A 19,791-nucleotide genomic window follows, 5' to 3' on the forward strand; every position below is an offset into this window, starting at 1 on the left:
CCCTTCCTCCCTCCGTCACCTCAGCGGGCAGCGCAACAAGCCCCGCCCCTTCCGGCAGCGCCGCGCAGGCGCCGGGGGGCCCGGTTGCTGCTGCGCCCCCCCGCGGTTGCTGCGGGGAACGTGGCACCCGCGCCCGCCCCGGCTGGAGGTGCAGAGAAAAGCACGTTAAACCCGAGACACGACTCGTGAGTGAGCTGTAAAAGGCTTTGGTGGGAGCTTATCTGTAGTTTTAGGGAAGGAAAAGAAGGGTCCTTGAAGAAGGAGCCGTTCAGCTGAGCCTGGGGGTGCTGCTGGAACCGGTTCTGCTGCAGAGATGCAGGGGAGAAGAGACAGAACTCGGCCAGAGGTTCCTGTGAGAAGACTCAAGGATGAAGCAAACGACCCCCAGGAGACCCTGATGACCTTAACACCCAAGCGATAATGGGCGGGCACTTATGTAAATGATGTCTCGGGAAACTAATGAATAGGTAAACTGTTTCTTAGAAACCTTACACATAATGAGGTGTATCTCTCACCCCCAAGGCATGCACCTTTCTGGAGGAGCCATCCCTGTGCATCTGAATAAAGATACTGACTGAACAGCACTTGGACTGTGGGGTGAACTTTGTTTCAGGTTAAAGCCACGAAACTGATATTAAATACTTGTGATAAGCACACACAAATATTACAGCTGTGCTGCAACACCATCACAAAACCTCCCTCTGTGATAAGAGTTTTGCTCCATGAAAAACTCCCTCCTTTCCCCTGTCCAGTTTTACATCATAAAACCGTCAAGAACTAGTCAAAATTGGTCTGAACTCTATAAAATTTTAATGACTGTGCTCCTGTTAACTAAATACCTGAAACAGAAAAATAGCAAGTACTACATATCCTCTTTTTTAAACAATAAATAAGCTTTTTTTTTTTAAACCAGAATTAAATATAAACTTTACACATCCAAAATACCATATACAACCTATTTCAAAAAGGACTCGATTACAGAAACATAGTAAAACTGTAGTATGAGCTGCACGGAAGCTTTCCTATACAAAGGGTTGCAGCTTTCTGTTCAAGTTCCACATTTCACTTACTGATTTTCCTACTTGGAGTGATTTTCCTACTTGGAGTAAGAGGCCTGGCTCCACTGACTGGATGGTCAGACAACATATTCTGCTGGAATCAAAGCATCAGGTTTGGTGGTGTCAGCAAATTAAATTACCTTTTCCAAGACAAGTGTGAACCTTCCCAAGACACTGTGTTGAACTAAAACTTGCATTGAACTAATTTTCTCTTCTCAGAAAGGCTGGTGTGATAAGGCTGTAGTAAGATTTTAAACTTACCCAACTGAAAACATTTTGTATCATCCATCACCTTCAAAAAGAACAAGTCTGTCGCACCAAGACCACAACAGCAGAAATCAACAATATATACAAAGGAAGTGTTACCAGTTGTCTATAATGCAGAAAACAAAAAGAGACTTCCATAGAGAGGATTGCTTTGTTCTCAAAACTTCACTTAGGAACTCAGATTAACATTCAGTTGCTCTGTAGCATTAGTAAAGTTCACTAATGAAAAACTTCCGCTGCACGTCGTAAATAAACCAACGTGTCCAACGTGGCCGGCCCCTGCTCAGGTGGTGTTCAGCTGGGTCTGCCTTTCTGACTCAGCTTTCCTCTCCTGCCGGTGGTTCACTGCAGCCCAGAAGGTTATTTTTTTCAGCACCTGCTGCAGAAGTTTGGATGGCAAACATGGGATTTGATTCTTTAGGAGAGCTGCATTTTTACCGATGCAGTCGAGAGACAACCTGGAGAGAAAAAAAGAGAAATATTTAAGTAAATGGTCTATAACCTACAGACCTGTGTGTAAAAACAGTCCCACATTAATTTACACCAGATTATTTGTGCCAAGAACCTCAACTCACCTGAGAAGCGAGTAAGGTTGAGTCTGGAATATCAACAAATCACTGCAGTGACCCTGAGCAGCAGAAGAATAGAACTGTTAAAATGACAAACAGCTCAGCTCAGAAATACTGCTATTTTCTTGATTAAATTAATATTTGCTATCATATGCATAATTTTAAACAGGCAATACTTGTATAATTATTTATGAAGAATGTGACTAACAAATTCCTTTTTATGAGCCTAAATAGTAAAAACCTTTCCCAGATTCTTTCCAAGCACACCCAAGGTCACATCTCGTAACAAAATGTTATGAATGAACCCAACAATATCAGCAAATTGTATAATTGTATATAAATTTAAATTATTATAGTGCTAAGATTTGGTTATTCAGTTTACTGACTGTGTCCATGAAATGCAAGTCATCTTTGCTTCCACCAAACACCATCACTTCTCCTTCTTTCCCAAGGCAGGCTGTATGCCACCATCTAGGAATAAAATCACAAATGGAGTTAGTGACAGAGTCAGAACAAGCAGTCTGTGTTATCAGAAAACAAATCTAAATGTTGTTAAAGGTTTCAGAGAAACAGTGAGTTTACTTGCATATTAATCTCTTCACTCACAAAGACCCTCCTCCATTCTCCATACTCAAGTTTCTTTCAAATAGCTTACTATAAAGATGCAAGTTACTTTTAAATTGGCTCTTCATTTGCACAGAGTCTACTGGGATTTTAATATCTCTGAGCTCCCTGGGTTTTTCTCAAATATTACTGAGAAATGAGTCAATTGATTCTTAATGTCCATGGGCAGGAGAGGCAGCCAGGCATGCACAGAGCATGGTAACATCACCCTTGCTTCTTAGGAAACCAAGACAAAGACATTGCTCTGAAAGTATTCAGAGGTAAAAACAATACCTTTAAAATATATCATTTATTCCTTTAAAAGTATAAAAGGAGAGAGCAATGTGACTACCCATCTCATGAGAATCTTGTGGAATGTTTACAGCTCATACAGACCAATAGGGTTTTGTCATTATTTGACTTTTCTGTACTCTCATCGTCTGTACTTTGTCTTATTCATCACTACTTCCAACAAAATGTTACAGTGGGAAATTTTTAGAAAACAAAACAACTATACAAAACAAGCTTTTGTCAAGAAGTGCTTTTACTTTTTCTTCTTAAATTTTCTGCTATTTCTTTAATTCGTAACTACAAGTCTAATGGCTGTAAAACTGTGGGGTTGTCAGTACTGTAATTCCTGAGCACTAGGATGAGAGCTTCAGGACACAAGTTATCCTGTTTTAGTTTTATCTTCCCCCAAAGGTTCCTGGGGATCATTTTCTGTGTGTCAATTACATCACACCCACAAGCACCTTGTGTGTTGTGCATGTAAGGGCACATGGTAATAAAAAAGCCCAACCCCAAGCAGAACAAAACCTGACTTGTAAAATCTTGCTTTAACAAAGATTCTGCTACTTCAGCAGCTACACCGTGTTGGATTTCCATTTCATTATCAGCAGATCAACACCAGTAAGTTTTCTATGGGTGTATTGCCACTGAAGTACCACAAGATGATGGTCACCACACAGCTCTGGCCCTTTCAGTCTACTTCACCAAAATAATACACACCACTGGAACTTTCATGCAGAGTAAACGCTCTCACTTTCTTACTCCATTCACATCAGTAATTATTCACCGTTCTCCTCAGGCTGAACTGTATCCCACCTGTTCTCCTCCTCATACCTGGAGATAGATCTGTCTCTGCCTTATCTGCATAAATTCTGGCCTGGACTTCATCACCGAAGAACACTGGGAAGCCTTTCCTGCCTTCACCTTGGTGACATCCTAGCTTGCAACCCGAGGCCTTTTTTTCTACAGACTGACAGAGTTTATGTCCTCACAGCTGCTCTAACTTAGCACCTAAATATTCTAATAAGGCACGTTATTTACATGATACAGAGGCTGACTTGATGTAACCTTTTTATACAGCTTTTCTAACTAGAATAACAGTTACATGGTAATGGAAACACTGAGAATCTAGTAGTTAAACATACAATTTGTTCTCTATTTTAACCTGCCATGCAAAACATTAGCTGAAGTACAACTGATGGTCAGAACAAGTATTTTTTACCAATATAGTGTCACAGATCTGCCAACTAGAAGAAATTTTTTAGAAGTTACTAAAAATGAAGGTTGAAGGCAAGTATTCTTTATAGAATTTAAGGAGGGAATAAATTTTGCAGAAGCATCATGAAAACACACTAATGCATGTGTGATATACTGTGTATTATACAATAATATAAATATATAAAAGTACATACGATCCTGTGTAAGAACAGGGATACAATTATGGTACAATTAAGTACTTCACATGCAAGCTAATTCACTATATAGGCAGGCTTTTGACATGGCTCCTTTTATCCATGTTTCCAGGACTTTCCAAAAAAGGTTGTGGAAGAATTTATTTATTTATTTATTTTTAAAATGGGGGAGGCCATTTACTTCAGTGAAGAATTAGGTCACTGAAAGGCACCTGTCCTCAGCCTACAAACTGCAAACCAAGATCTTCAGATGGTGGAGAACTACAGGCCATGCCTGGCCTTGGGGGAGCTCTGACTTGCCAGCATGAGACCCAACAGCTCTGTTCTCCCAGCATGGTCTGTGCAGCAGAGTCCCCAGCACTTTTAGCAGTGTCAGCCTCAGGAACCCTCTTTGCTACTCCTGCTGTAGCAGGAGGGTGGCTTGTTCAACAGCCTCTCTAATGGCACAGCCAAGTGTCACTGCCATAGGATGGGATCTGCCCTTGAACTGCCTGGAAGCCCCTTGGGGCTCAGGAGTCCCAGGTTCCCAAGAGTCCCAGGTTCCCAACATCCACCACTGTTATTCCAGCTTAACTGCAGAGGAAAGGCTGAGCTGCTGCTCCCTGGGCTGCTGCCTGCAGAAAGAGTATGTGCTTGTCCCCTCCTCATCCTTTTTCATGATGCAGCAGTAAAAATAATCAGAGAGGGTGAGGCAGGCCCTTTCAGCAGTTCACTTTCATGAGACCATCCATGTAAAGAACCGAACACAAAGAGAGATGTGACCCTTGAATGCTAACAATGTGCTTTGTTGTTTAAGGCAGTTGTGAGTCCCTTCCTGTAACAGTTTGCTGATCAGAAAAAGACAAAATAGTCTATGAAGCTATGGGACAATTTATTTGGGCTTGAAAGAGTTTGAAACACAAGCAAGCAGAAAACTTGGTCTAACAGGGCCGTTATATTTAAAAGACACCCTAGAATAAGATAAAACAGGAAGAAAATTAATTGAGGTAAAGAGATTTCAGTAACAGAAAACAGAACATAAGGCAGTAACACAATGAATGAAATGCCAGACCATTCCTGTAAGCCGTGCTAACACTGTGCTGAGAGTACCTGGGTGAATGTATACAATTAATCCCATGAAAAACTGAATATTTACTAAGTACAGCAAATCAGTTCCACAGTATTTACGTTATAAATAGAGAGAATGCTTCAAACACTGTCTTAAAAAAAAAAGTCTGTGCTCTGATCCATCACAAACACCTGTTTTCAGTGTCAGATTCTGAACAACCTCCAGGTGCAGGACATGAAACTTCCTTTCTGTAGTCAGAAAGAATCAATGTTTTTCTGTAGTCTTAAATTAGGAAAGGAAGGGGAACAAAGTCTGGAAGAGACAGTACTGCTACCAGTAGGAACAACACGCACCACACATTCTAGAGTTAGGACATTTTTGGCTGGCAATGAAGCCCTTAAAATAACAAAACTGCACAGACATTTACTGGGCTGCTTAGTAATAAATCCAGTTTTTCAAGACTAATCACAATTAGCTGCTTCTGCTCAGGGAAGAAAAAACAACCAAGCAAACCAAGGTATTTCTTAACACTTTTGCATCCTGAAAGGTGCACCAACATTTTCATGGTTGTCTCTCCCATGTTTCTAATAATCAACTTTTATTATTCTCACAGGTTTACCAATTTCTCAAAAGTTAACTGATAGGCAATTTCTTATATAAAAATAATTTGGCTATAGAACATTAGGTTAGTTGGACACCCAGATCCTTCATCACAAAAAAACCCCACTTTTAAGGCAAGTAAGGATCAACTATCACAAATACAGACAGTAATAATGCTGCATCAGGTGTGAAGAACCCAAGTTAGTAAAGTATTCAATCATACTGCATTAATTTTCTACAATATTCTTATAAAGTAGCTTAAAAAAATACTGTTCAATAATTTAAAATTACTTCATTTTTAAATATGCCTACATTTCAGCAAGCATTATCTATTTTTGTATACCTAGGCCTACTCTTAGGCAAATGGGTAAGTTGTTTCCATCCATTTGTTGTAGTGCTGTGAATCCAGCCATCACCTACAAATAAGCACATACATTAGTACTTGTTATTGGGACAAAATGTTACCATTTTTATATATCTAGACTAAAATGCTGTGTTCTAAGAGGACATTCTATTAAGATCATATCATCACTACATTAACTTAAACCTTTTCTGGTTTTTGCTAATTTAACTTAACCATTCATTGACAGAAAGCTTAACTGCATAGAAATCTGCAACGAAAATACACTTACTCTTTCCTTTTAGATAAACTGAGAAAACAGGTCAATGTCCCTCTAAAAATCACCCCCTTCCCAGTAGGACATATCTGTGACACTTAAAGCTGTTTTCACTAATTTCAATTATTTTTTTCCATGAAAAGAAGTTGCCTTTTCTAGAAAAGGAACTCTGTATAAGACCATACTACTTCCTAATTAACATTTTGTAGCTGTAAGTTGTTATTAATCCAAACTATATTATGTTGACATTATTATTTGTACCTTCTTACTGCAGCTAAGAAACCAGAAGTCATTCCTTGTTAGCATCAGTGTCTAAGACTTCTGCCTTTATTTTCTAGATGACAGTTTGATGAAAGACTTACTACTTTATCTTCTCACTATACTACACAATGTTTCTATAAAAATAGCAAAATAGCTAAAGAAATAGTTGAGCACCACAAAGATTCTGTAACATGATTTGGGTCTAAGTAGTTTGAGAAAGACAACAAATGTACAGACTACAGGACGTTAGTACTGAAGTGTACAGCAGACATATATTATTTAAATTACTTACTTAAAGGACCATTATCAGAGCTTAGTCCACCAAAAAGAAAAAGTCTGTCATCTCCTATTGGAGTCAATGTGTGCCAGGATCGATCTTTTGGTTTCTCTCCACTGATGTTAATTCTTGGTAAAAAACAACAACAACAAAAACAAAATGTAAAGGAATGCTGAAAATTAACCTGCCAGAAAAATTAGTCAGTTCAGTTTGTCCTAGAAGCAGCTTGCCTATTTTCCCAGTGAAAAGGCTGCACTTATGCAATCTCAGTTAAGTTTGGAGAAGAGCAGAGTTCAAATCTAAACCAAGTAATTTCTTGTAGCTACTATTCCTGAACCATCAGTTGCGTAAATACCAAATGTAAGGACAAAAACATTGTTTGTTTTCTTAAGATCAGTAAAGCCACTCCTAGAGGTACAACTGAAGGCACTTAGGACAGAAAAGAAAGGATTATATATTCAAATAAACTGTACAGTACATAGAAGTAAACAGACTCAGTTATTTGAGATAAAATGTAATGAATCCTATGAGGTTAGACTCTCCACTCCTAGGAAAATTATCCTGAGTGATACAAGGAGTGTGCCTTTACCTTTTATCCAAAAGCTACTAACTCTTCAACCACTATGGGTTTTAAGGCAAAGCTGGGTCACCCAAACTTTGAAACTTTAGTAAAAAGTGGGATTCCCAACTACAAAGCAGATGTAGGTTCTAAGAATGTGGTCAGATACGAGTTTTTCCAGATTTATCTACAGATTTCACTTTAGCTGCACAACTAGGTATGCTTGAGGTGAGAATCTGACAGGAAAGAACCTGAAGGTAAGGGTTATCTACAGTGGGTGGCCTGAATTCACATCATCAGGTTAGGTACTCGGGTGCACAGCATTCCCAGGAGGAGTCAGCAGAGGAGTAAGTACCTCCAGAGGGCATCAGCCCACCTAGTTCCTTGGTACCAAGAAAATTGGCAACTTCTGTTGTACAGTAGCTAAAGTTAGACACAAAGACTCTAGGCTGCCACATACTCAGGATGTCCTCATATTGGAAAACGCAGGTGCAAACATCTGTCAGCTCTCTTGTGGGGTCAGAATCTTAATTGGAGATTGCCCAGAGCAGGTAAGAAAGACATGTTCAAGCCAGGTAAACCACCACTCAAAGAATCACTACCTTTTTTTCCCCTCCCCTTTGCTCAAGTGAGATGTGTGCAACGTAGACACGTGTGCTCCATGTACAAGAATAGTGCAGACAGACATCTAGATTTCCTTTATCATCAATAAGGAGAAACAGTTCTTTGCAAAGCACAACTCATGACTGATTTAAGTTGCCCAGGAAGTGCCTGTTTCTCTTCACTGAGCACAGAGGAAGCCTGAGTGAAGGTGAAGCCTGACTGAAGGGTAAGCAACAGGGCACCTGCAGTTTTCAAAGGAACTTCACTCCTAGTGACTGCTGAGCAGTGCTCCATCTGGAAGCAGAGACTGAGGAATCATGGCTAATTAAATACTGACTGCAAAACTGTCTGACTAAATTTGGCACTGAAGTTGAAGCCAGGTCGCAATGTTTGAGTGCCTGCTCCGCACAACTCTTGTACGAGATGCTTCTAAAATTGGCAAGAGAGGCAGCTGTGCTGAGATGCAACAGGCTTTGGTGTTTAGAAAAATACATACCAGGTACTGAGGGGTGATATGGCATCAGTCTCTCACCCTACTGATACAAGAAACTAATCACAGTAACAGAAATAACATAATATTGAACATTTTGAATAACAGGCCAGTGGACCTCAAGGAAGGCTAACTTCTGGGTAGTGGCAAGTCAAATGAAAACTGCAATCTCGTGCTGCAAGATATTCCTGGATTAGAAGGTTATTATTATGCAGTTCCTTAAGAAACCTGCATAAAATTGAATAAGAAAGGAATTGACAGGACTGGTTAGTGAAAAACCCATGTTCTGTTTATCTACTCTGCTTTAGCTTACAATGTTTGTGTGTGGAATCGTACACTTTTGGGACCAAGTTCTTTATACCAGAGATGATCTCTACAAATGCCCAATTTCTACTGCAGCCATTGCTGTGATTTTATGAATCACAGAAATAATTTTCCAAGCAATTTGTGCAAAGGCAAACTGTAAACGAGAGTAAAAACATAAATACTAACTTGATACTCTCCTGAAAGATACACTGATTTTCCCTCCTTTTGCAATTAGGAGATGGAATCACACTATGAACACTTTACCTCTGAGATGCCACCACAGCAGCAGACACCCTGCAAGACAGTTTTTTCCTAGTCTGTTAAAACTTTTTTTTTAACATCTCTTAAATCTCTTTTTACAGTCTCTCAAAGACTCTTTGCAGAGGTGCTACAGGATGGCTGGATAGTAGACTCCTAAACTGGCAATGATCAGACTTTATATTAAATCAAAGTAAAGTCTTTTCAACTATTCTTGCATCACAACATAAAGATAATTAAGTATTGGAACAATCTTCAGTTTTTAGGAACAGCTGCATCCAGTGTTACCATCTTTAGCCTAATGATGTGTGTATTTGTAAAATCAGCCTGTTCAGATCAAAAACAAAAAAACACTTTTTAAGAACGTCAGCATTAGCTTTCAAATGCCAAACAAAAGGGAACCCTGGCTGATGAGGACAGACAATTTTGACTCTGAAATCCCTCCTTCAGGGCCTGAAATCCCTCCCACTGACTGGGCACTCAACTGTTGACATCTCCTTTTTTAAGGCAATAAAAAGCAAACCAAACAGCAGCTGCTCATGCACCACCACCAAAAGCAAGCAGCTAAAGCAATAGCCTGAATAAAGCACCCACTCAGTAGTAAAGTTCACAGTCTAAGAGGGGCAATGCTATAATTTAGGCAGAACATTGCTAATTTTAAAACAGCTCCCAAAGAAAACAGGGAAATCTGATCAGTTAATCATAGGTGCTAATTAAAGACACCCTGAAAGAGAAGTTTTTTTGAAAGGACACTGTGGGACTTTTCTTTGCCTTGCTGCCACGAGCAGCAAGAAGGAATGGATGGAGGACTGTGTCTGCCCCTGGCTTTGCCCTCAGCTCAGAGGAACACACTTGGTGCAGGGGTGATTAAAAATGCACATCAGAGGTGCATGAAACATGTGAAGCCCTAGGGCAGGATCAATACTGACACACGCTCAGGAAAGGTGGATTTCATGGCCTTTTATGAAATTACTCTTAGGTTAGTGGTTATCACCCACTAGCTACTGGTTATCTCCTGGTTTCTCTGTCAGCTAACATCACATCCACTGATTCTACACACATAGCAGGCAGTATCATACATGCTATATGCAAACAAATCTTAGGAGACACTATTATCTGATGTAGTTTAAAATTGAAACATTTAGGTCATGCTTTTACGTGATTTTTTTCTTTTTAATAGTTAAGATACTTATTCTTTGGGGAGAAGATCTTTCCCCAATCTGTACCCAAATGAGGCAAACATAGACAGTAAAACCAGTACTCAAAAAGACATCAAAACTAAAATCCCATATGGATGAATGTATCCATCTTGAAAATGAGGGTGTTAAATCACTGCACACTGTGCTTAATATAGCATCATCAAGGCTTTGGTGCAGAACTGAAAAAGCTTAGTAACCACCATCAAATTAAATTAAATTGAAACCACAACCTAACAGCTGTTAAGATCATCCCCAAACTCCCATTCTCCTCTTGGAAAAGCTACAAAATTAGCACTAGAACTATTTAACAATATGTTTCAATCTGCTACATTCAACTTTGTGTTATAAACTTACCTCCCAGACCAAGTCCAAGTGTCTAAATCCAGGCAGTGCAAATCATTCATTCTAGTTTGCTAAAACAAATAAATAAAATCCCAGTTGGGTTATATTCAGCAAACAAGGAGCAAAGCATTTCAGCCAGGCCTTTGCAGGACAGAATATTCCAAGTAACAGTACTTTGCAGAAAACTGTACCCATGTGCCTTAAGATAACTCTGTATTATGTGGCAGATGAAAAGCATTTCTTCTCACAAAACCCATGGAACTCTCAGGAAACTGTCAGGAGTATTTCCAGTAATGCAGTAGCAGTTTGGGGGCAATTTTAGCTTTTAAGAGTAGTTTAATGGTGTGATATGCAGTTCCTGCAAATGTGTTCAGTTTTCATCCATTGAACTTGTGGTAGGCAGCTGCAGAAGGTCTAATATTCTACATATAGTTTCCTCTCATTGTTTTAATTTTGCATTCTGATCAGAACTATGCATCCTGCTGCCTCCTCACTTAGTCCTGGAGATCTCCTAGCAGGTACTGCACTCAGTACATGACACCTCACAAGGAGTTCATCACATCTGTGGTTTCCTCCTTTCACAAAGTTACTGATGGCAACAACAAGGCTTTGCAACCCTTTTGCATTTGCCATAAAAATAACATGTCTCAATAAGAACAATGAGAAATCAATACTCTTGCATATCTGCCTGTGTTTTGAGATGAAGAAAGTAACTGCCTTAGAAATATAAAGGGGTGGGGACAAAGTAAGAACCTCTTTACTTTAGGTTGTAGCCATATTTTCCACGGCTTGCAGTGCACTTGAGGGGTATTTCTGATTCCCCCGAGTGCTACAAAACAGCATCTGAGAAGTAGGGAAATATATCTTGCCTTACCTTACAATTCCTTTTCTCCTAGGGCAGTCCATAGATCTATTAGAATAAGCCTTTCTCCAGCTTGCAGATCCTCTGAGGCAGAAACTAGACTTGTCATTTAAGTCAGAATGGGAGTAGTTTTACCCCTGAGAACTCAGCCAGTTAGTGAACTTGAGAGACTTCCAAAGCTGTCCACCAGAGCCTCTCAGCGTATTTCAGGAAACAGCAAGTTTTTCAGGATAGCTACAGGCCTCCTCTGATCAAGTACATGCTAGAGCCCTTTCTGTCCTAGGGGAGAGAATGTTAACTGGCATTTTGGAATGCCTGCAGAGATGCCAACTAACTAAAGAAAAGCAGGATGTGAGGATTTTTGTGCACTGTCTGAGAAATTTCATCCCTCCAAGAGGGTGACTGTAAAACAAAGTGTGGTCCAGCTGGGACCCAATGGAACAGATCTGTCTTCCGTGACAAGTCTACTCAGTTTCCTGCTCCTTCAGGTGGCTTTGAAGGAGACAAGGAACAAATTCCACAAGCAAAAAGCAAAATGCAATTAGTATCTTCTGCTGTAGCTGTACACAGCTAGGCACACTTGGGGGTGGGGAAATGGCTGCATCCTGGCCTCTAGAACTGAAAAGATTTAATCATCTTGGAATAACACAGTTTGATATGGAGGACATCTAGCAAAGAAAGGGAAGAAAGTTGCTGTTATGTTGGAAACAGAGGCTTCAAGAAGATCCTGTTCAAGACCTCCTCGCTGACTTTGCTTTCCTAGGAATTAGGCAGAAGATGGAGTAGTTTTCAGTTTCCTGGTCCCTGGGAAATCAATGTGTTATAACCTTTACATTCTCATGATTCAGTAGATTGACAAATGCATAATTACATCAACCTCCTTTTGAATTCAAAACATGGCATCAGTTGGACATTTATGACCAAGATTCATCCCTTTCACACAGCTTTAACAAATGAAAATGCCTTTCTACCCAACCCTTGTTTGGGAAACTGCAAAGCACAGGTTCCACTACTGTCACTTGCTATGTGCAAAGTTTTCTTGTAGCTTCTCATGTATTTCTACATGCTGCCTACTATTTTTAAGCATTTATCTGACAACCCTAAGATGATTCTTAATTGGCTTAAAAGCATCAAGCCTCCTAAGAGGGTTTGCATTTCCCTTCAACTCCTTAGACATTCTACTTATCTGTGGCATGTTCATTCATTTGCAGCTCAGTAAACATTAACCAGGCTCTGCTTTGTCTCAGGATTAGCCTTCTAGCATGATGAGAGGCATTAAGGGTGACTTATTTACAGCTCACTGCTGTTACACTAAACTCTGCATTCTGAGATTTACACTCAAACAGCCACTACAGCTCAAACCCCTGTAAGAGAAGGAATGCAACTCAATACATCTTCTGATCTTCAGTGACAGAAAGGATAAAAGGAAATATAAACATGCATACATTAAGGCATCAAATGTCTGAAGAGCTGCTGGGAAGACTATTATTTCATCATTCTCTATATAAAAACTTCCCATTTAAACCAAACATAAGACTTGCATCAACTTCTGGACAATCTCTCCTTCCTTCCCACTTTCTCCCATTTCTGTTTTTTTCAGAGGCTTACCTGGAGGAACAGAGTCCACATAACACTTCTGAGCCTGTTTTCATATGATTCCTGGTACAATTGACTTTGATCATCATCACCATCATCATCTTCTTTTACCAGTTCTAGCTCCAAGTTTGGAAAAAGATGCCCTTTCCTCCCAGAAAGATGAATAGGAGAAGCCTCATGACACTTCCTGGCCCTTTCTGGTTCCTTGTAGAGCCTTTTCCCTGGGAAGATTTGTATTATGGTGAACTAGAAGGAGAAGGAGGAGCAGAGCAACCCCGTATTTGCTCCTTAATTTATGGAGAAGAGGAGGACTTCATCCTTTGTCAGGAAATGTAGTGTTTTTCTGGTATCTTTAGATTTCCTTTCCTGTTTCCTGACTTATATTAATTCCTCAAGCCTCACGAAATGTTCCCTAACCTCTCTAAGATTCTTTCCATTTATTTCTAGGATAGAAAGTGAATCAATAATAACCACTTAGGTGAAAATTACACTTGCTGCTCTCCTACAAAATGAAATAGTTTTCCAAAATTCCACTCTTCTGACATTGCTCCCAAATGGTTTCACTGAAATTCAGCTAATGGTTATTAAGGAAGCTGATGCTACCTGAGGAAGAGAAACACCTTTTCAGATCAGAGCCTTCTTTTATTTCTGAATCCTGTAGTCAAACAGAAGCCAGAGGGCATGTCCTCTTAGGGCATATCTAATCATGCAACAGAACAATGGAGAAATGACAAGTGAGCTGTAATTTACTAGTAATTCCACTTGCAGAGGCTGCAGGAGAACCCTGGCTTGAGTGAGTTCAGATGCAAAAGGCACAGTGCAGCAACCCTAACTAGCATGAACACAACACTCACTGCTGTTCTGTTTCTGGGGTGACGACCACACCCTGCAGACATAGCTCTTGCTGACAAGCCAGAATGAGCAAGGCTTTGAAGGCTGAGGAACTGTTCAGAAATAAATGGTAGGCCAGAAGGTTCTGAGCTGCACGTTTACTTTTTCACATCTGGGTTTCTTTCCCTGCTAAATGAGGAGCAGGCTTCAGTTCAGCTGCGGTGAGCAGGAGGTCATTTATACAGCAGACACGACAGCAAGTCCGTTGCAGCAGCACAGGGCTCACTTGGCATGGCTAACCCTCACACACAGGATTCAAGTAAGACTAGAGAGATTTTCAGTCTCTTCTAAATAACGTTTTATTTCCTTAGTTGTTTGCAAATAGAGTTTGTTTAAACCTCCAGCTCTGGAAGCTACAGTATGCAGGTCTCTCTCAGGCTGAGGTGGGGCTTTAGCAACAACTCCAGAGATCTGAGCCTGTATGAAAGGCCAGATAACACACGATGCAGAATGGGAAGAATGAACAGGATCAATCATCATTATTTTATTTTCTGATTGCTCTGCAAAGGTTCTTGGGTAAAGAACTTTTCCTGCTGCTATGGGAGGCAATTCAAACTGGAAAACTGGCTGGACACTGGGTGGCCATTCTGAACCTGCCCTGAGCTGTGTGTCTGGTTTCTGTCTGAGCAAGCAGGAGTAAGTCATTTTGTAACAGAACTGCAGACTTTCCCTGAGAAGAACATTGAGGACAGCTTTTACAGAATGGAAAGCAGGGGAGAGGGGACAAAAGTGCCATTTGATACTGTTTTATTTGCAAGTACTTGAGAAAAGAGGGTTTAAGTTATGGCAGCTTTCCAAGAAGAAGTTGGCATATGTGCCTTGTAGGGCATTTCCAACCAACAGTTAATTCCTTCTCTTTGATATAACAAAGCTATAAAAACACAGCATTGAGGGCTTTCAAAAGCATTTTCACTGTTACTTTTCATAGTAGTATAGAGAGAAATCATCAAGTCTCATCCTCTAGCTGAATATAATTAAAGGCTCTAAAGTAGGTGTGGCAAACAGAGCTAAAAACTTTAGGAAAAAAATAGAGAAGAGTACACACTAAACTTAAATAGGGCTATTTTTCACTTTAATTACAGAAGCTGTTTCTTACATTCCTGATAAACTCCAGCTCATACAGAGACCTTTAAAAATACTATCTCCCCTGTGCTTTGCAGCAGTTCTGAAAAGAGGTGCCACATTTTCCAGCCCATAAAGAAACTATCCTCGCAAAAAACTTACAAACTGTAGGGGAGCCCACATTAGCAAAGACTATCTTGTACCTTCCTGATCTTCAAGCATAGGACAGTAATGTGTATTTCACTGCTGCCACAGGCTTAGATTCTTACACTGTTGCTTCAGCAGAGATGAACTGAAGAGAAAAACCTCCTCTGACTAGGAGAATTAAGTATGTTGCTGAGAGGTTTCAGTACCTCCTTGCTTACCAGTGGTGGTTTCAATTTAGGTACAGATAACCTGGGGGATGATGCCAATGACATTTTTATTTTTTAAGTTAAAAAGAGCCAGGAAGAGTTAAGATTTAAAACTGTACTGCTTGCATCCTATACAGACAGCTCTTATGCTGCCTTTGACTCTTAACTAAGGGACAACAGATTCAAGATCTTCCCACAGTGTATTAAATAATGGAAGAGTCTTGGATCAACGATCAGGAAAGCAAATACCAACTTTGCTCTTGTGATAAAGAGCTGATGTGGGAGCCACAGGATAAAGCTGTGAACAGCAATCTCTGTGCTGTGCTGCACACATCCTGAATCAAGGGCAGGGGCATGCTAAAGGCACAGCCTGAAGCTGCAAAACTGCCTTCCAGAGAACAGAGGCTGTGACAGGACTGGAGTGACCTGAGTCTGCAGTGGGCTGTGTTACCAGGTAATGTGCTGCAGACATGGAGACAAACTCATATCCAGGAATTATCACATGCTGCTCTCCCAGACACCTGTGTTCTAGTCACTTATGCACAAAGAAGAACACAAGTTTAAATTATAAAGCTAACTGAATTCTCTTATTCCCTACCTTTCAGAACCACATCACAACTATAAATATAAAATCCTGTAGCCCAACAGCTTTTCTGAACATCACCTTCCCAGAAGGTAAACAAAGTATGAGAGATGTATATGTGAATAATTGACTGCTCTCATACTTTTCCTCTTTCTTCAGCAGGGTGGGGGCAGCACAAGCTAAAATCCCAATTGTATTTACTCCTTGCTAGCCTTTCATGAAGTGAAAGTGGGAGAAAAAGCCAGCAGGCTTAATGCATACATCTGCTAAGCTGTAGCAAGCACAGCATGCCTGCACCTCAGCATTTGTTTAAGCCTGGTCCATCAGCAGGCTTTGCTTTTGCTCCACTCTCAAAGAACCCTCTCCTACAGAGGTTATTCACATCAGCCTTTTTGTTGATTTATAAACATCTGCATTTACCTGAGAGTTACGTTTTTTTTCCACTTTTTGGGACACAGCTTCATGCTTCATCATGAATACTACAGACAGAAAGACTTTTCTTTTTGTGAGGTAGAGGGAGATGAAAAGAAGCATCCTGGATTCAGCACCCCTAACATACAGGTTAGGCTAAAGATATTTTGGGTATTATTTTTCTGATAAAAAGTAATTTGCTATAAAAAAAACAAATTGCCAAGAAAAGAATATTACTGCCAAGAAAAAGGTTTAAATAAATACTAACCAGCACTCGTCCTCCAAAGACATAACCTTTATTTCCCAGCACAGCACATGTGTGAGCTGCTCGAGGCTGAGGTGGATCTCCACCCTGAAAGAACCAAGATAAGAACCTTCAGAACATCAAGGTGTCAGCCTCAGATGAACACACTGACAGAACTGCAGCTTTAACAGGAAGTCATTTGTAGTCACATCCAAGACTCCACAGCCATTAGAAGACAAAGGTATTTGCCAAGGGCAACTTTAATTGAGTTCCCTCAGCTGCTAATGTTTAATATGTTCCCTGTTGGTCTGATTATCAAAACTCAATGAACTTATCTTTCATTCCCTAGCATAAAATTACAGTAATACATCAGTTACTGTTGAGATCTCCTGTGGAGTTTTACTGTTCCAAAGTGTGAACCATCAGGAACTGGTACTAAAATCTCTGGGCATCAGCTCATAAAAACTGATACTATATCCAAGAGCTACATGCTAAAAAGTCTTCCCCTGCCCTGGTAAACCAGAAACAAAGGTAGCAACACTGGCTTTACTATTCACTGGTAATTTCATTTTTTGCTTTTAGTTTTACAGGAATTTTAGAATATCCTAAAAAGACTGTAAAATACTGTCAGACACTCATAATATACTTCTTGTGAGGTTTTACAAAAACTCACCAGGATTTGAGGAACCTTTCAGCATACTGTCATATTAATATCAATAAATAGAAATGCCTGCATTTCTGTTTTACTGGGAAAGGAAATACACATGCTCCTTTGGAAGAGTATCAAAACAATGTGTTTGCTGAAGAATATCTGGTCTGTTTACTCTAACAATACAGCACAACTGGGAGTTATTTTTTCAGCATGGAAAAGACTGTAGCTTTTGACAGCAACTCCATATACACAATGCTCAAAATACTGACTGTAGAACCCCTGCATACACCACGTCTCTTCACAAGGAAAAAATGAGGGCCTAAACTAGCAATGCAGTGAATTCACTCCCTCTCCCTTTGCCTTCTTTAAGCCTGTGAAAGCTGAGTGGTGAATCACAGGAGACCAGATTTCTTTGCTGTGAGGGTGGTGAGACCCTGGCCCAGGTTGCCCAGGGAAGCTGTGGCTGCCCCATCCCTGGCAGTGTTGAAGGGCAGGTTGGATGGGGCTTGGAGCAACCTGGGCTGGTGGGAGGTGGCCCTGCCCATGCAGGAGGGTTGGAACTGGATGATCTTTAAGGTCCCTCCCAACCTAAACCAGTCTGAGATTCTGTGATTCTTTCAGCCCAGTATATGATCTTTCACACCGATCTATTTGCTTTATGAAAAAGGGGAGGCAGGGAAAAGGAAAAAAAAAAAACAAAACCCAGGCAGACCTTAATCCCTCACTCAGAGATCTGGTTTTGGTTACCCCTGTTGCAGGTGAATTACACACAGATACAATCAGCCAAAACTCAGCTCAGATAAATGGAGTTTGTTTGTTAACCTCAATTTGCACCATTAAAACCACTCACTACCCTGTGCTTTCCAAAGACCTTCACTTCATTCCAGAAGGCCTTAGCTAGGTGAGAGACAGAGCTGGCATGGTTAATGGCTGTGATCTAGCCATGGAACCCTTCCCTATCCAAAGCCTTGGTGGGGCCTACAAGGAGACCTGGAGTCAGTCCATCTCTGGAGGACACAAGCTTGTTTTTTGAGGAGCCACCACAACACCTCCACACCCCATTCCTCAGCCCCACTCTGGTACTCCTACTGAAGCATTTTCTGGAGTGTTCCAGTGCTCTGTCTTTCCCACCATGAAGCACTGACAGTAATTTTATATTCCCAACAGTTGTTTAAAGCTTGAATACCAAGCTTTATCTCTAAACTACCCCCTAGATACAGAATATTGTACCATCCAATATATCCAGGTTTTTAATACCTCTCTGAAGCTGATATTTTTTGCATGAGAGCCACATTATAGAAAAAACACATCTAGTAAAATCCTGTGGGGAAAAAAATTCACATCAGCTCTAAATTTTTTTTCACATTTCAGAGGCACCAAGTGTTCTGTTTAATGTTATAAGCCTGAGCACTACTAAGCATATTCAAATTACTTTCTGCAACATCGATTTCTAGAGCACAAAACCCACTCAAAATGCAGTCAAATCACAATTGTGTCAAAAGACAAGACTAAAAACCACTCACTCTAATTGCTGGTTGAGACCAAGTTTGTGTGGTTGTATCAAAAACATGAACATCATTATGCCATCCCCAGAATATCTGTCCTTCCTAAAAAAAGAGAAGTTAAAAAGTTAAGACTGTTATTTTAAAATCTTTGTGCCTATTAAAGGATATAAACCCAAAATTGATCTACCAAAACAGAAAATAAACACAGAATTTTATTAAAAGAAATATATATTAATACTTTTAATACTGATGCAGCAACTCAGGTCTTGTTAAAGACCAACAGCTTTCAGGAATGCTAGGGCTGATGACACTTGAAAATGGGCTTTGGGCTCCAACATCACTGCAGTAGACAAATTCTACTTTCTAATTTGTAGTGTAACATACTAAGAAATGAATAGATTGTACCAAGAAATACACTTCTGTAAGTCAATATTTAACATTTGATGTAAGGATCTATGCCCCCTTGAATGCACATCTATTATTACCTCCTGTCACATTACTTCCTGTCACTACATATTCTAATCAGTTTCTTTTCTCTTAACTTTGGTAAATCAATACAGGAAACTAGCTAATCCAGACATCTTACAGTAATGGCATTTACCCTGGACAACAAATTAAAGAAATGAGCTGAAAGTACTTGCTACTTAAGACATGTGAAGCTTTAAATTCCTTATAGTTACTTCAGGGAAATAAATTCTAAAATTTTCTAGGAGTTTCCTATTTAAAATGTGCCTTCAGATTGAAAATCCTGCCTTAGTTCCTCCTGCTTTGGCAGCATTTTGTTTCAAAGCCCAGCAAGGGGCACTTGGGATACCCACAGCTCCCAACAGGCAGGAGCTGAAATTTCTCATTTCAGCAGAAGATTCTAGTTTGCA

General features: G+C 40.1%; 1 protein-coding gene across 1 annotated transcript in view; it reads right to left on the bottom strand.

The window, feature by feature from the left end:
- Nucleotides 1–1,599: 1,599 nt before the first annotated feature.
- The window catches only part of KLHDC1 (kelch domain containing 1), a 24,353-nt gene continuing 6,161 nt past the window's right edge, over nucleotides 1,600–19,791 (bottom strand). Inside the window, exons 6-13 of the mRNA XM_010004389.1 lie at nucleotides 18,935–19,018; nucleotides 16,784–16,867; nucleotides 10,770–10,828; nucleotides 7,016–7,128; nucleotides 6,189–6,261; nucleotides 2,281–2,365; nucleotides 1,901–1,953; nucleotides 1,600–1,783 (exon numbers count right to left, since the gene is read on the bottom strand). Coding sequence (XP_010002691.1) covers nucleotides 1,609–1,783; nucleotides 1,901–1,953; nucleotides 2,281–2,365; nucleotides 6,189–6,261; nucleotides 7,016–7,128; nucleotides 10,770–10,828; nucleotides 16,784–16,867; nucleotides 18,935–19,018 — 726 coding nt within the window. The 3' untranslated portion in view covers nucleotides 1,600–1,608. The remainder of the gene's footprint in view (nucleotides 1,784–1,900; nucleotides 1,954–2,280; nucleotides 2,366–6,188; nucleotides 6,262–7,015; nucleotides 7,129–10,769; nucleotides 10,829–16,783; nucleotides 16,868–18,934; nucleotides 19,019–19,791) is intronic.

Source organism: Chaetura pelagica, unplaced genomic scaffold (genome assembly GCF_000747805.2).
Source record: "Chaetura pelagica isolate M959 unplaced genomic scaffold, ChaPel_1.0 scaffold141, whole genome shotgun sequence".
Lineage (NCBI taxonomy): Eukaryota > Metazoa > Chordata > Aves > Apodiformes > Apodidae > Chaetura > Chaetura pelagica.